At 38.1% G+C, this 17,439-nt stretch overlaps 1 protein-coding gene across 22 annotated transcripts in view; it reads left to right on the top strand.

Annotated features, from left to right (window-relative positions):
- The window catches only part of DLG2 (discs large MAGUK scaffold protein 2), a 2,253,656-nt gene that overhangs the window by 1,396,323 nt on the left and 839,894 nt on the right, over positions 1-17,439 (top strand). For all 22 annotated transcript variants that reach the window (XM_051821188.3, XM_089332011.1, XM_051821160.3 and 19 more), the window contains one exon: positions 3,969-4,022. In XM_051821188.3, the coding sequence (XP_051677148.1) occupies positions 3,969-4,022 (54 nt within the window). The remainder of the gene's footprint in view (positions 1-3,968; positions 4,023-17,439) is intronic.

The raw sequence follows: 17,439 nt of genomic DNA, 5'->3' as shown, positions 1-17,439 counted from the left end.
TTTGCACCAAAGTAAACAACATTTAATTCAATTTTTCCACATACTTTTTGCAGTACCCACATGTACATGTGTGTTTGCACAATCTATACTTCCTGCTTGTTCATGCATTTTTGTTAACTTTTAGATCCATTAATATTAATTGAGGCTCTTGGGACTTTTTAGCACTGAGAGCGGCAATGAGCTTTCCACATAACATAGATCCTATGTTGCACAGATTGCACATAACACAGACTTCACATAACCCAGCTCTGGTACTTCAGGATTCACAGACTCTTCATCCTGCAATTATTAAACTTGCAATTATGACTGGATAAATAAAATGTGATATATATATATATATATGCACTGGAATGCTACTCAATCATTAAAAAAAATGAAACCCTGTCTTTTGTAACAAAATGGATGCAAATGGGCAGCATTATGCTTAGTGAAATAAGCCAGTCCCAAAAAGACAAATATAATATGTTTTCTCTGATATGTGGTGGTTAATATAGAATACAAAAAAGTATAAGAATGAAACTGACATTTTATGATTTGATTATTGAATTTAGCCCTTGTCTATACTCCTGTGAACAGTGGTCTTTCTATTTTTTACTTTTTGAACATTGTGGTTAGTGGTACATTAAGATTGTGGTTGTAAGGTAAATTGAAATTATGTTATTGAAAAAATTGAAAGGAAATAAGAAGAAAGGAAAGAAGGGGGGTTGAGGGAGGGAGTGAGGAAGGGAGGGAAGAATGATCATCTTAGAATTGTATCAATGAAATCTTTCAAATCCATTCTCTTTATATTTATAAAAATTAAAAAGCAAAGCTATACTTAAATAATCTAAAAAGATCATTATAGAAATTTTAGACAATAAAGTACAAAAGAAAAAAATGAAAAAAATAAATTGCTAATTATTAATTTATAAATGCAGAATTTAGTTGTCAGAATGACTAGTTAAACAAAAAAGGTAGTTAACAGTTTCATTGATGACGTAAGTGATTTTTGGGTACCATAAAAATGCTCTTCAAAGCTCACAAAGATATGTTACTTTATTTTATTCCATCATCTATCCCCTATAGCTTTATTTAGTCAATAATATCTAAATATTTATTGAGTCTGTGTATCCATGTACTGTGGAGAATTCTAGAGAAATGCACAATCCCTCTCACTTTGTAGTCCATGAAGTCTTATTAGAAAGAGCAAACTTACATATAAGAAATGAAGAATAGCGACATAGCAACATAAACATAAAAAAGTTGTAAGTGACATTCCATAGGAAATGGGCTTATGTATAAAATTTATCCCCATAGCATAATAATAATTAATACAATCTATATGAAGAAAAGAAAAAGGATGAATGCCCCGAATCAAATCAATATATAAACTTGATAAAAGCTATATGAGGTAATTGGAGAGATATAAGAATTGGGTGTAATGCTCAGAAAACTTTCATTCTACTGAAGGATATAAGACACAGATTGTTTTGTGAGTCATAAGTATCAAACAGGAAGCACAGGAGATGTGCCATCAAAATTAAAAACATAGGGGCCAGTGTTGTGGCAACATGGATTAAGACACCACTTGTGACACTGCAATATTGGAGTGCCAGTATGAATCCTGCTTGCTCCACTTCCAGTCCAGCTCCCTGATAATATGCCTGGGAAGATGTCCCAAGTACTTGAACCCCTGCCACCCACGTGGAGATCTGGATGGAGGTCCAGGCTGTGGCTTCAGCCTGGCCCACCTCCAGCCATTGCAGCTATTTGGGGGATGAACCAGCAGATGGAAGAGCTGTTTCCCTGTCTCTCCCTCTTTCTCTGTCATTCTGTCTTTCACATAAATAAATTGTTTAAAAATTAAAAACATAAATATAGAATTACGTTCATCAAATTGCTGTCAAATGCACCTCTTGCTTTCAGGGTAGTCTTTGCTTTGTCTGGTGGCCTATGATAATAGGATAAAGATTTCATACCACTGCAGGACTCTTGAGATAGAGCCACCTAGATCCTGGGATCATGTGGACAAAATGGATTTTGATGTCAGGAAGGCCAGTTTTCAATATTAGTTCTCATTTTCTCTGAGCTTCATTTTTCTCATCTATAATAATGCCACATCAATATGATTTAATGGTAAATGAGGATATATATGTAGATCCTTATGTATACTTAGAAAGTGGTAATTCTTATCACCACTTTTGATATGTGAGATTTCCTTAGAACTCATGATCTAATCTGCCCTCTTGAGTTTAATTGTAGCCACTGAAATACCACTAAAATCTCACAAACCATCCAGTATATATTGTTACAGTCGTCTGCCTTTGCAGACCCTTGCCACTAATATTTAACATTAATTTGAAAATTGCTGTTTATAAAACACATTCAAATATAACTCCTCATTTGATCTTTAGCGTTTATTACTCTTATTATACAAAGAAGACAAATAAGTCCAAGAGGATTAGTGGACTTGTGCCCCTCCTTGACCTCCCCCATCATACCCCCCAGGAAATTTCTGAACTCCCAAGTCACACAATCAGGAATTTGCTGAAAGAACCTTGGGCCCAGGTCTTCTGACTCCAAGCCTCATATCCTTGTCCCTGCACTAAACTTTTTTTTTTGGACAGGCAGAGTTAGACAGTGAGAGAGAGAGAGACAGAGAGAAAGGTCTTCCTTCCATTGGTTCACTCCCCTAATGGCCACCATGGCCTGCGCTGTGCCGATCTGAAGCCAGGAGCCGGGTGCTTCCTCCCGGTCTCCTATGTGGGTGCAGGGACTCAAGCACTTGGGCCATCCTCCGCTGCAGAAAGCTGGACTGGAAGAGGAGCAACCGGGACTAGTACCCGGCGCCCCAACAGGGACTAGAACCCGGGGTGCTGCAAGCGGAGGATTAGCCAAGTGAGCCAGGGCACTGGCCCCTCCCTGCATTACACTTCTTAACAACAGCTAATTCCTCCCTTCTCCTTCCCCTCCCCCACCAAGGAATCCAGTAGGAACCTTCCTTTCCCAAAACCTCTGTTCACCACAAAGTCCTCCCTTCCCGCTGATAATTATAAATATATCATGAATGTCCAATTCATCTACCATGTACATATGGAGGCCAAGATTATGTTCACCATCCCCACTTTTTGGGCTAACACTTGGATTTTATTTTGTAAAACCACACTTGGAATTTTATTTTGTAAAACCTGCAGGATTTCCATTTGTTTTATCATCTGATTAAGATTCCACAGACACAAATTGACATTAAAAAGTTGTTAACTCTGTTAACTCCAGAGGGCACAGCTAATGAAATGTCCCAAAAGTTAAGTACTTGCTAAAACCACCGTGTCGTTTAGGACAGCTCTCGATTAATCATGATGAGACTATTTCTTCTATCTAAATGAAATCTGTAATTTGGGATGGAGATTAAAGATCCTTTGGGGGATGAAGGGAAAGTTGCTGCGAAAATTCTTGAAACTAGAAAATAAAGATAGGTCTACTCAATATTCATGAAGTCAGATTGGTGAAGCAAATAGAGATTGCAATCTCTTATTTTCTAATGACTTAGCTTGTAGCACTCCTATATCAGTTTCACACAGATTACCACTCAACTCTAAAGGAAGTTATTAGAAATTATAGAAAGTTTATTTTAAAGAAAGCAAGTTTAGAATATCCAATATGATTTTCTGCCATCTTTGACTAATTTTAAATTTGTATCTAATTTCTAAAATATATGATCAGAGGTGTATAAATGACAATAAAGAAATAATATAGTATATGCAATAAGTAAACATATGTCTTTAGCAAGTAAAGTATTTTGTGGTAAATGTAATAAATATTTCAAGTTGGGGAAATTGTGGTTATCCTGAGCCATTTCATTTATCCCTCCAATCCCAAAATGATGCCTGTACAGGCCTTCAAAAAATGCTTCTTTGTTAAATAAATTTAATAGACAGTCTTAGAAAAGGCTTTTGGTTATTTAAATTTTTTCTACTTCTCTCTTTTAGGCCAGCCCTGCTCCTATAATTGTCAACACAGATACTTTGGACACGATTCCTTATGTAAGTAGCATGCATTTTCATTAAGATTTTTCTTTAAAAAAAACTACAGTAGAATTCAATCAACTAATATTGAAATTTAACCTAGTTGCCCTCAATCTAGATATTATGAAATGATGTATAGGTTAACTTGTATTTTCTTTTGATATTTACCAAATTATGGCTTAGTCATATAAATATTTTCTTCATTCAGTATGATAAAACATGAGGACATGTCATGAGAAAATATGTAATTATTCTGTTAGAATAATGTTAATTTGATAGATAGTTCACTGTTAAGAGATTGAATTGCTCATAGTACACATGGCAAACTTCTTGGGGTTTTGTATTAAATGAATACTCAAATCAATGTCTTTCACAGAGCCTAGATATGAGTTTGTGATTCATTAGTATTTGATTAATTCTGTCGGACTATTAGTAAGAATTGGAGGGAAAATTTTATGAAGTTAGAGTATATTCATATATGGTAGCATGTAAGGTTTTATGAAAGTATGGAACACAATACATTAGAATTAGGCAGATTTGTGATAACTGGCATTTTTGTGCTTGCAACACAACTGCCATGACAGCCAAAGCAATTGAGGACAAAGTCTGGCTGGGCAGGGAAGATTGGAGACTGGGCAATAGGGCAAAATATAGGTGACTTATTGACATCATATAGAACCGAAAAAGGCTTTGTGAGAGGGCCCTAGCTGATGGGTAAAAGACAAGATCAGGGAAGATGGGACAGCCACGTGTAGGTCCATGCAAATGGGGGTGTAAAACAGGGAAGAAAGACTGCAGAGAAAATGGACAAGAACAGATTCATGGTATTTGATAAAATGAATAAATCATGTGAAGCACTTAAAACAAGTACTGTTGTTCTTGCCTATTCATAGTCTTAGACTCAACCTCAAGTACCTACAAGTGCCAAGGAAACCACAGAAATAAATGCAGCAAGGGAAGCGGGGACTAGGACAGTAAAAAGCACATGGTCTTCTAAAAGAGGCACCTGCTTCTGGGAGCCCAGTGTTGCCAGCTGTTCAAGAGGGATTTGGAATTTGAGTTTTTGTGTACACATTTCCAAATACAGGAAACTCGTTTGTTAAAGTTCAAACATTGTGTATACCACACAAAATGTCAACTCCAAAGGAGGCCTTTTAGTAGATTTCTTCCTCAACTGAGCTCAAAGTCCTGAGCAGGCTGTGTAAGCTAGGACTCAGCCACAGGGGAGCAGAATGCTAGAACTGGAGTACTTGATTACAGAAGCAAGTGACTAAAACTAGGACACAGGGTCAGGACAAGAATAACAGCCAGATTGATTTAATGCTGAATCACCTGGACTACTGAACTAGGGCTTCTTAAATCTTCCTGATGAAGTACAGTTTGGGGCCAGACAAGAAATGGGGTTAAGCCAACTGGTAGGAATTAAGAGGCCCCAACTATAGTAAATAAAGGGCTCTTTATATATATATATATATACATATATATATGTATATGTATATGTATATATAGTAAATTGAGGCATCTAGTGTTCTTCATTGCACCTCTGATTCAACCTTCCTTTATTTACCAACCATTAATTTGTTGGAGTTACTCTGTACCTAATAGTGTTTTAAGCACTTAGGTAATAAACTCTTCTGATTCTCAGAACAATCTCATGAAGTAGGATAATTAACTCCCTTGTTTTACAGGTGGGAGAATCCATTTATAAAAAGTTAACTAATTTGGTTAAGAACTCATAGTAAGGAGCTAAGCTAGGTGTGCATAGGTTGCTATAGAGTTTGTGTTATTTAACTTGTCTCTTGCTGCTACTGTGTTTCTTCCTTCCCTCCCTTGTTTTCTGTCTTCCTGCTTTGAAACAAAGTTATGTTTGTTTGTTTTTTGTAACTTTCCACTGTGCTACATGTGGATTTAGGTGGTATACAAACTTGTGACAGTCTTCAATACCCTCAGGATAGGGACCATGTACTGTATGTATTGAGGAATCCTATGCCTTCAGCAAGTTCCTTTACTGCAGCTCTCATCAAAGCAAATAAGCAGTGCTTTGAAGAAGCAGACAGAGCACAGAGGCTTGTAAGAAGGACCACTTCCTTGAGCCTTCCATTAGGGTTCTCATTGCTTAGCTGCCAGAAGCCTTCCTGTATAAATAATTTATCAATGGAACCTAAGGGTCTTGCATAGACATGCTCAGTTGCTATCTCAAGTAAGTAGTAAAATCAGCTACACATAGCGAATTAGTCAAATGGATCCCATTCTCCCAAATATAGGATTTGAATTAGACTTTGAGTTCTTCAAAGGGCTTTTTTGTTTCATCTTCAACTTTTTTTTTAAGATTTATTTATTTATCTTAAAGTCAGAGCTACACAGAAAGAGAAGGAAAAGCAGAGAGAGAGAGAGAGAGAGAGAGAGAGAGGCCTGCCATCCTCTGGTTCACCCTCCCATTTGGCTGTAACGGCCCAAGCTGTGCCAATCTGAAGCCAGGAGCCAGGACCCTCCTCCAGATCTCCCACGTGGATGCAGGGGCTCAAGGACTTGGACCATTCTCCACTGCCTTCCCAGTCTATAGCAGAGAGATGGACCAGAAGTGGAGCAGTCAGGACTCAAACCAGCACTCACATGGGATGCTGGCACTGCTCATGGCAGCCTTACCTGCTATGTCACAGTGCTGGCACCATCATCTTCAACATTTTTACTAATTATGCAACCTCTTTGTGCTTCCCTAAAAGTTAAGATCTTTAGAGAGGTGTGCTAAGGAGTTTTGTATGGTGAAAATGCCCTACTTCTTAAGGCAGTATGTTCTCGAGCAATTAATACACTTAACTTCCTAGACCTAAATTCATGTATTTGACAGCAATTGCAGTACCTACCTCAGAGTATGTTGTGTGAATTAAATGAGATTTTGTGTATAGAATCATGCTTTGTTAACTTCTGTGATAGCATATCGTGCATTTATCATTTATTTTAAAATGAACACTAATAACATGTATTAAACTCTGGTAGAATGGCAATAATAACACATTCTCCCATGTAGAAGAAGCATGACTGCATTATCTATTGAAAATGGCAGATGTCATAGACAGTCATAAATGTGACTCTGCTTTGCTTCTTGGCATTGCACCAACTCTGTCCTTTGTTCATGACTCACTGTGTAACCTTGAACAAATCACTGTTCCTTTCACAGTCTATTTTCTCATTCCCTAGTGCTCTACACTTTGTTTTCTTCTTTTCTTTCTCATGTTCTAGTTGCTCACATAATTTCAGCTCTATTTAATGAAAAAACGATTTCAGAGTTCCCCAGGGCATTTTAGTCATGTTGCATAAGAACATTTCCTTCTTAAAAAATATTACCTAAATGACAAATTTTAACTTATGTATTAAAGTCCATCTCAAAAATAATTGCATTACAAGAAAATGCAAGTAAATGGAATTTTTGGTTAGCAAATTTTATTTTGGATATAAATAGTTCTGTAGAAATGGTTTATTGGCATACTCACAAAGGGGAATTGAATAAAGAATTTCTAGATTCAGAAGAAACTTCTATGTAAATATCTAATGAAGGTAGAAAAGATATCTAAAGAACTTTATGTTCTTTTTAAGATGGTAAGTCATGGGACATTAGAGCTGTACCATTAAGGAAAGAGTTACTTATGTTATTACAAGTGAGTGTTAAATAAGCTCAGTTTTGTATGATGTCATATTTTATGGTTGAGTAAGACCTTACATGTGGTACAGTCTAGTCTCACATGCAAAGCAGGAATGTCCTATATGAGAACTGGAATCATGCAAGGAAAAACAAAGAAAGAGGAAAAACAAATTTTCTCATTTCATTTCTCTCTAGTTTCTATTTTTTCACTTAATCTTTTTACTCTTCTATATTAGATGTTTAATATTATTTTATGCTAGATATTGAAAATAGACTTTGTGTAGGTAGGTTCACAGTGAATGCAGCCTGCTTGTAACCTGTAAATCCAGCTCCTTGAAGTTTGGCTTAATTGGGTGGTATCATGTTACCCTAGTGGTAATTCTGTATCCAAAAGTGAGAAGCACTCATCTCCTGATATTTTTCTCCCCTTCAGAGGACACTTCACATTTCTCTATTGAATGCTCTGTAAACAAACCCCATTCTTTTGGCTTAAAGTATAAAATTAATCCAAGATATTCTAGACCCCTCTTTTCCCCTCCAACCTTCTCTAGTATTAATTTTTTAAAAGAACCTTTTATAAATTGATTTATTTTTATTTGCGAGAGAAAGAAGAATGGGTGCTCCTATCTAACAGTTCACTTACTATGCACTTACAATGACTAGAGATGAACCAAGCTGAAGCCAGGAGCTAGGAACTCAATCTGGGTCTGCCATGTGGGTGGCACTATTTGAACCATTGCCAGCTGCCTCCCATTGTATGCATTAGCAGGAAGCCAAAATTGATAGTGGACCCAGAACTCAAACATAGGCACTTTGATGTGGGTTTCAGGCCTTTCAAGTGACATCTTAACCAGTGGGCCAAATGCCTATCCCTAGTATTCATTTCATAGTTTGGTAATATTCTGATCTGCTTTCTATATATACACAGTGCACAGTGTTGTATTTGAGAATCACAGGTTTTCAATATTAAGTAACTTGGTGTTCAATTAATGCAAACCTCTCATCTGACAGACATAGGTATGTAGCTCAATTGGAAATGGTAGGATTTGGGTATTATTTACTTTTACCCCATGTAATAATCAATTTTTAGTATGTCACCATCAACCACAAAATCAGTGACATCTAACAATAATCATTTGTTTTTAAGTGTTTGCCAGTTGACTAGGCCAGCTGCTTAATGCTTCAGAATGCCATATTGGCTGGGACAGTGGCTACCCCGGGTGGTTATTACTTGGCAGTGAAGCCCATAATACAATCACAGTTAAAGCCTCTGCTAGTGTTCCATACACTAACATACAATTTGCCAGAACAAGTCACATTACCAAGCTCAAAGTTCAGGATGGAGTGAATGTTGCTAAACAATGAACAAATTTACCACACCAAGGCTGGTGTATAAGGGAAAATATTGGACAAGGAGGAGGGGGGAGGGGAGGAAAAGGAGGAGGAGGACAAGGACATCTAGCAAGTATAATCAGTGCAAGGTCTTTATTTTCCTATGAGACACTTTGTTATCTGAAACTTTGTGGCCAGGCATAGAAATAATAGTGGAGAAAAGGCCAGAAGTTCTAGGATTGTTGCTTGGAAACCTCCCAGGAAATTAGGAAGATAGGAAAACAGAAGTAAAGAAGGAAGAGTTAGATTACAAAGAATTTGAGAGGGTCCTTAGTGATAGCACACATAGAATTTTATTTCCAAGAAGACCATTTATATAAAGTTATTTGAAAATAATAACGTTGTCAGAGCACTGTAATGCAAAAGGCCATTGGATATAAACAAAGCTTTGCTTCTGGGACAGAGAACAAGAGAGTGATTTGAAGAGCTGGGGCGGGGGGAGCGCGGTGACAGCCAAAATTCAGCTAACATTGTGAGTGCAAATGGGAAGAGAGTTGATTGAGAAAAAATAAAGGATGCTATAGGTCTGAGGACAGCGAAACAATTGTATTGCCAGTAAGGTTCATTCAAAAACCAGAGAATGGGTGTGACAGTGAGAAGTGTTGCTAAACGAGGTGTAAATGGCACTTCCAATAGCAGGAAAAAAAGATTTAGAGTTCTCTGAGGAGGAAGTTGCAATATTACAAAAGTGAGATGACCAAGCACATGGTTGTAACAGCTGGACAGTTAGGCATTAATTTCTTTCAGTCATTCTACAACAAAAGGCCCTTGTGACTTAGGCTACTATTTAATTTTAACTGAATATCCATGATGGGAAGGGTAGCAGAGACACATTTGTTTCTTTAAACCATCCTGACAATGATTGATAATAATAGGATATTTGGGAACAATTTGATGATTTTAGTACATTTACCCTTCAACAAACAAGTTATATTGCTGATGTTTTTATCTGTTGGGAGTATAGTATTATTTAGAGATGAAAAGTCCTTGCCTGCCTGAAAACAGCTTAACTTTGGTTAAATTGTGCCTTGGAGGCACTAGGTATTTAGCAACAGAGGCAAAGCCATCAATATTTGTTCCAGAGTCAAACCCAGCCAATCTAAATGCACTTCTCAGCCGCCACAGTCAGCAGATCCTCTGTCTTGTATTTGTTACTTTGTTCTAAAACACAGTGAGCAGAATGGTGCTCTTCACATGTGGTGTGCATATCAGTTGCCTCAGGAAACTTAAAATTCAGCTTCTGGTTTAGTAGAACTGGAAAAAGGCCTGAGGATCTCATTTCTAATCAGTCCCCATGTGAAGCTGACACTGTTCAATTGTACATCACACTTTGATTGACAAGTGAGTATAATGAGAAAGAACAACATTTGTTTCCATGCACAAGTAAGTTCTAAACCCACCTCTGCCAGTTAGTGCTTGCATGAGTTTTGATTAAGTCAAATGGTTCATCTAAACCTGCTTCCTTTTATATTAAGTGGGCATAACAGTATTTACCTCGTAAGGATCGTTATGAGTACTCATCCTAGTACAGGTGTTACCTAATACGTATTCAGTATATAATTGAGGCTTGGGACAGAATATACTTTTCACAAAAGCTTCTTCTGATCAACCTTGAACTATTAAGCTGGGAATGTAGGAACCACAACTAGTTCAGTGGTGAAGTTAATAGTTATGCAGCTCCATGGGCCTACTTACCTATACATATTACTCTCTGAATTGTGGCTCTGCACAACATCATTATGTGGGAGTTGGGACTCTAATCACACCCAAAATGTGCTAAATCACAAATCATGTCTTTAGCAGCAACCCCAGCGCTGTGATTTGGATAAATGTTATCTCCCCCAAAAGTTCATGTACTAGGACCTTGGTCCTTGTGTGGCATTGTTGCAGGTGTAGAACCTTTAAGAAGTGAGCCCTTGAGGGAGGTAATTAGGTCATGAGAGTATCAACCTCAGAAGGGATTAATGCTGATTTTCCGGGGTTGATAACTTCCTGCCAGATCACTTTGTCATAAAAAGAGTGAGTCTTGCCCCTCCATGGTCTCTTGCTACTTGTTTCACCATGTGATCTCTTCTGCACCTTAAGTAGCACTCAATGCTAAGTAGGGGAGAAGGTTAGGTAGGAAATACTGCATACAAGAAGGGCCAAATAAAAGTCTAGAGGTTCAATAAAGGAGAATGAGACATTCATCTGACTTAGTGTCCAATACTGTTGTGGTTTTAAAAAAAAAAAAAAAATTCTTGGAAATGAATCTTGATGTGAATGGGATGGGGGAGGGAGCGGGAGATGGGAGGGTTGCAGGTGGGAGGGAGGCTATGGGGGAGAAAAGCCACCGTAATCCAAAAGCTGTACTTTGGGAAATTTATATTTATTAAATAAAAGTTAAAAAAATTTCTTGGGATATTTTAAAAAACATTCTCTCTCACAGTCTGTTAGAGAACAGACATGTTAACAAAAAAGAGATAGTGCATGGTGAAATGCACATACTGTTACACACCCCGTGTTTAACTCCACCTGGTTTACTCCTCTGTGTGTTGAAAGGGATCAGCTTAGATAATGCTTCTCCTAGGAAGGTGAGATTAGGGATATATCTTCTGTTTTAGGCTTCTGCTCTATGCTCTTCTCTTTCAAAGAGGTTAACCACACTGTGTTGCAACTGTTTTTTTAATAGTTGATCTTTCTCCCTAGAATGCTAACTTCATAAGCACAGAGCAAACATTGTCTTATGTTTTCCCACCATTTAACCTCTACATCCCAGCACGTTTTTACTGACTAGTGCAAGGAAGAAATGGAGGGAGATGTGAAGAAACTTCAGTAAGGGGTATTTTATAAGAAGCTATGCTATTTGAAAGGTAAAACTTTATCTGGCATTTACAGAATGAGTAAGATATTTCCAGGAAGAGTAGTTAAAAGACATTCCAGGAAGAGCAGACTACATGTGCAAAGGCCAAAGGTCTGGGAACTCTTACGTCCTGAGTTCTGCAGTGCTGGAATGAATATAAAGCAATAGCATAAAGCATGGTTAGAGAGGCAGAGTTGAATCTGCTTCTGAGGGTCTTTATATAGAATTTGAGTTTTATCCTTAGGCACTGCTGGTAGTATTATCATTTCATATATTTGGGAAATTATAGACTTTTTTTTAACCACTTTAGAACCTAATCTATGTGTGCTGCATAGTAAGCATCTTGAAATATATGTTGCTTCTTCAAGCTGAATAGAGGCAGAGGAAGGAACCATAGTCCAGACAGGGTTCCAGCAGGAGGTGGCCTCTTGAAGGCACTGCAGTGCCAGCTTGCAGAAGCGGCTTCCATCCGAGGTTTCAGTTTCATGTGCATGGGCATCTAGAATTTCTTTGCTTCAAGTCTGGAGAAAACAAATCTAAAACAAAGGTCAGAGCATTATTAGAGGACCTAGAAAAGGTACTATCCAAACCAGGCAGAGTTTTTCCATTGAGAGGCAGACAGAAACTGATAGGAGGGGCTTATCTTTACATTGATCCTGTTGTCTAGTTTGTTCCTCTGCCTCTCGGTCTGCCAGAGTAGACCTTTAGGATGTCAGCCAAGGGGGTGCTCAGTCACATCCCTAATCTTTGGTGACCTGAGTTAGAAATATATAGTCACAGGCATGTTCTGATAGTGTTTTTTTTTTCCCTGTAAGGTACACAGTGCCTATGAGGAACACTATATCCTTACTATAAGATCAAATATGGGCCGGTGCCGTGGCTCAGTAGGCTAATCCTCCACCTTGCAGCGCTGGCACACCGGGTTCTAGTCCCGGTCGGGGCGCTGGTTCTGTCCTGGTTGCCCCTCTTCCAGGCCAGCTCTCTGCTGTGGCCAGGGAGTGCAGTGGAGGATGGCCCAGGTGCTTGGGCCCCGCACCCGCATGGGAGACCAGGAAAAGCACCTGGCTCCTGCCATCGGATCAGCGCAGTGCACCGGCCGTGGCAGCCATTGGAGGGTGAACCAACGGCAAAAAGGAAGACCTTTCTCTCTGTCTCTCTCTCTCACTGTCCACTCTGCCTGTCAAACAAAAAAAGATCAAATATGGTGACCATCTTAATCACCCTATGAATTTTGAAGCCATTAGTAAAGCATTTTATGTCTCCCTTACTTTGGTTCGAAAATGGAGGTTTTGCATGTTTACCATGCCCATGTTTACTGTGCCAAGCCTAGTTGTGAAATCATAACTTAAGCTCTCCTTTAGGCTATACTATTTGGTCTTCTATATGTGGCTAGGCTATTATTACAGAAATATGTTAACCAAAAGTCTAAAGATCAAACGTACATCCTGATGGAGAGCCCTTCAGAATAGAATCCATTTTCCCATCTTAAAGAGAATAGAGGAGAAATGAGGAAACAAGTCAGGCCTCCCTGATTGCTGACTCTTAGTAACTTAATATCAAGATAACACTTAGTAAGCAAGTTTAACTTCAAATAACAACTTACAAAAGCATTTAGCAAAAGGTCCAATGCTTTCTATATATTTTAAGACAACATTATATGTATTTAGAAGCATTTCTTGAATATCTAATACAAGTGTACCTTGTTTGATCTTTTTAAACCTTTGTCTGTTTTCCTATATTATTGCTTATGTTTGCCCCGCTCTCATCAACTCCACCAGCCAATCTTGATGTCTGCTTCCTTGATTCCACAGTATTTCACTCACATGAGGTTGCCTGCTGTCATGGAAGGAGGGTGATCCTGGACTCTTTGGATTCCATAATACATGAGCTGGATAACATAAAAACTAATTTCTCAGGGACCAGTGTTGTGGCACAGCAAGTAAAGCTGCTGCCTGTGATGCTGACATCCCAAATGAGTTCAGTCCCAGCTGCTCCACTTCCAATCCAGCTCCCTGGACTTCCCCCAGGAAAGCAGTAGATGATTGAACCCATGTGGGAGACCCAGTAGAAGCTCCTAGTTCCTGGGTTCAAACTGGCCCATCCCAGGCCATTGTCACCATTTGGGGAGTAAACTAGCAGATGGAAGAACTCTCTTTGTCTCTCCCTCTCTCTTTGTGACTCTGCCTTTAAAAAAAACTTAAAAATATTTTTTAAAAGAAATTAAATTATTTTACCGTTTCCTCATATCTTCTTAAATATTGATGATAATAACCATCCTTCATGGTTTTTGTGGGGGTGGAGACCCTTACACTGCTAAATTCCATTTGGATGTGAGCTATATAAAATGAACAACTTAAAAAAAATAGCCCACTATATCTTTATTGAATTCCAAGTCCTGCCTGCAGTTACCTTGTCAGGGCCAAACCAAATGATTTTACAGGTCTTACATGAGCCACTCTTGATAAACTATAGGTTCAGTAATATTTAACAGAAAGCAAACTACTTCTCCTGTAGTTTCAATGTTATGTCTAATTTTAAAACTTTATGTTTCTGAATAATGTATTACTATGTTTGTATAACCGTATGATTACTTTTCAGACTGTCACATGTGGAAGAAACATGCTCACATATGTTTTACTCATAGGAACAAACAGAAAACCTCACAGAATTCTTGTTATAAACATTAGAGATAATATTTAGAAATTGCTTGGCTTATAATAATTTTTTAATTAAAATTTATTGATTTACCTGAAAAGCAAAGTTATGGCAGGGGTTGGAATATGGGGAGTGGTGGAGAGGGAGAAAAAGAGAGGTCTTCCCTCTGCTGGTTCACTGTACAAATGACCACATCAGCCAGGGCTGAGTGTGGCTGAAGCCAGGAGCTTGGAATTCCATCCAGGTCTCTCATATAGGTGGCAGGGGCCCACTTACTTGAACAATCTTCTGCTGCTTTCCTAAGCACATTAATAGAAAGTTGAATCAGAAGTAGTATTGCTGGGACTTAAATGGTGTGCATATGGGTTGCCAGCATCACAGGTGGCCAATTAAACTGCTGTACCACAATGAGGACCCATTATAAATGTTCAAAAATTACAGCCTTTGTTCCTGTGCTAAATTAATATTTTCCATAGTCTATTTATTAATAGTTTTCTCAAAGTTTTTTTATGTACTTGAAAGTCAGAATTATAGAGAGAGAGGGAAAGGGAGAGGGAGAGAGAGGGAGAGAGAGAATGAGAGTGAGAGTGAGTTATCTCCATCTTCTGGTTCACTTCCCGGATGGCTGCAATGGCCAGTGCTGGGCCAGGCCAAAGCCAGGAGCCAGGAGCTTCTTCCAGGTCTCCCACTGGGTAGCGAGACCTTAAACACTCTGGCCATCTTCTGCCTCTTTTCCTAGACCATCAGCAGGGAGCTGGATTGGAAATGGAGCACCTGGGAGACAAACTGGTACCCTTACAGGATGGCAAAATCACCGCACAGCTTAATCCACTTTACCACACACTGGCCCTGCTAATAGTTTTTATCACTTGATGTTAGCCAAATAGAATTGTGCTATGATTATCTTTAAATTCCAGGAAGTATCTAGCTTAGTTTCATATACATAATAGAATTTTAATGTTAATTTTTCACTATTCCATCTAAGTTTTTGATTTATATTTAGCTACTTTGATAAATACTAAATTTATTTAAAAAGACAGTTTATCAGGTAAAATTTGTGTGTCTTAGCTTGATTCGTATGATTATGATAATGAAGGTACACATGATCCTCTAAGAGGGTACCTAATTTATTGGCTTAATATACAGTTTGACATGCTCATCCATAATAAAAGTATGATCCTTAGAGCAGAAATTTAGCCCAACTCCAGCTTCTAACTCCAGCTACCTGCTAATGCAGACACTGGGAGGCAATGGTGATAGCTTAAGTGCTTGGGTTCCTGTCACCCGACAGGAGGCCTGTATTATGTTTCTAGTTCCTGACTTCACTGAACCCATCCTGGCCATTGTGGGCATTTGAAGAGTAAACCAATAGGTATGAATGTTGTCTCTTCCTCTCTCTTTCTCTGTTTCTTAAATGAATATGTACAAAGCACAAATAAAATATCATTTAAAATGCTTTTTTTCTCTTTCAAATATACTTTTGAAAGAAAATATAGGCACACATATATAATAAAGGAAAGGATCGTGGTTAGTTGGGTGAGGACAAACAGAAGAAAGAGAAAGGAGAAGTAGCAGTGGAGTAAAATGTACCATCAGGAAAAGAAAATGAGAACAGTATAATCAAGAAAAATGGATTAAAATTTTTATATTATCTTCTCTCAGTTGTTAAGGTATATGATTTAATTGAGCTAAAAGAAAACCAAATTTCTAAAAGAAAAGAAATACTAAAACATATTTCTTAGAGCCTTAGGAATGTCATGTGGTGCTTAAGGTATTTTGTAATCATATTTCTCCCTTGTATATTTTGTTGAGATGTTAAATTGACATTCCTATACTGATATTTTCCATGGACTAATTCTTTTTTTTTATTTATTTAATGAGCATAAATTTCCAAAGTACAGCTTATGGACCACAATAGCCTCCTCCCCTCCCCGTGTCTTCCCTCCCATCCACAACGCTCCCCTCTCCCACTCACTCTCCCCTTTCCATGGACTAATTCTTAGGGAATCAGTGTGCTACTTATTCCCTGGGAAATTAGGCAGCGATCTGGTTTCAGTGGTTGAATCTCCTCTAGTATCTTCTCTTTTCTAAGTGTATCGTATCTCAGCCATAAATTATTCCCTCTCAGTGGTCACTTAGAAGTTCCAGGCTTGTTTGAGTATTTGAAGAATAGGATACATTTTCATGAGTTTTCCTTTGGTGAAAAAGTATAGTTGCTGTCTCACACACAGCTTTAATGGAAAAGTGTTCTGATTATTCTGATTTCTACCAAGTACCCCAAATGGTATTTTGCCTGGAGGTGTTTTATTTAGGAAACACAGTAGCACAGAACTCAAAAATAGCAATTTAATGAGGTGTCACAGGAAGAAAAGTAGTCATGAAATAACAAAACCAGATAGGTCAAACAGTGTGCTGGCAGGAACAAATAAACAAGACCATCACAATAAGTATCTCTTTAAAGACAATCTTGGGACATTTTATTTTTGTGTTGCTTTATAAGCACATTGCTGATGCTCTTCCTAATCCCTTGAAACAGTGATTCTCAACTGTAACTGTACATTGTACTTGCATCAAGCTTTAAAAATACTGATGCCTGGACTAAAGGAATAAAGATTTATTTTAATAGGCCTAGCTTATAGCCTAGATAAAGGCATTGGGATGTTCTTTTTTTTTTTAAGATTTATTTATTTATTTGAAAGTCAGAGTTACATAGAGAGAGGAGAGACAGAGAGAGAGAGAGGTCTTCTATCCACTGGTTCACTCCCCAGTTGGCCACAAGGGCTGGAGCTGTGCCCATCTGAAGCCAGGACCAGGAGCTTCTTCCAGGTCTCCCACGAGGGTGCATTTCTTCTGTTTGATTTTCATCTGTTTGTAATAGTAGACTGTAGATTATTTTGTAATTTAGC

Source organism: Oryctolagus cuniculus, chromosome 1 (genome assembly GCF_051225735.1).
Source record: "Oryctolagus cuniculus isolate XC-2025 breed Fujian yellow rabbit chromosome 1, ASM5122573v1, whole genome shotgun sequence".
Taxonomy (NCBI): domain Eukaryota; kingdom Metazoa; phylum Chordata; class Mammalia; order Lagomorpha; family Leporidae; genus Oryctolagus; species Oryctolagus cuniculus.
The sequence above is the reverse complement of the archived record's forward strand: the minus strand, read 5'-3'. Positions and strand labels throughout refer to the sequence as shown.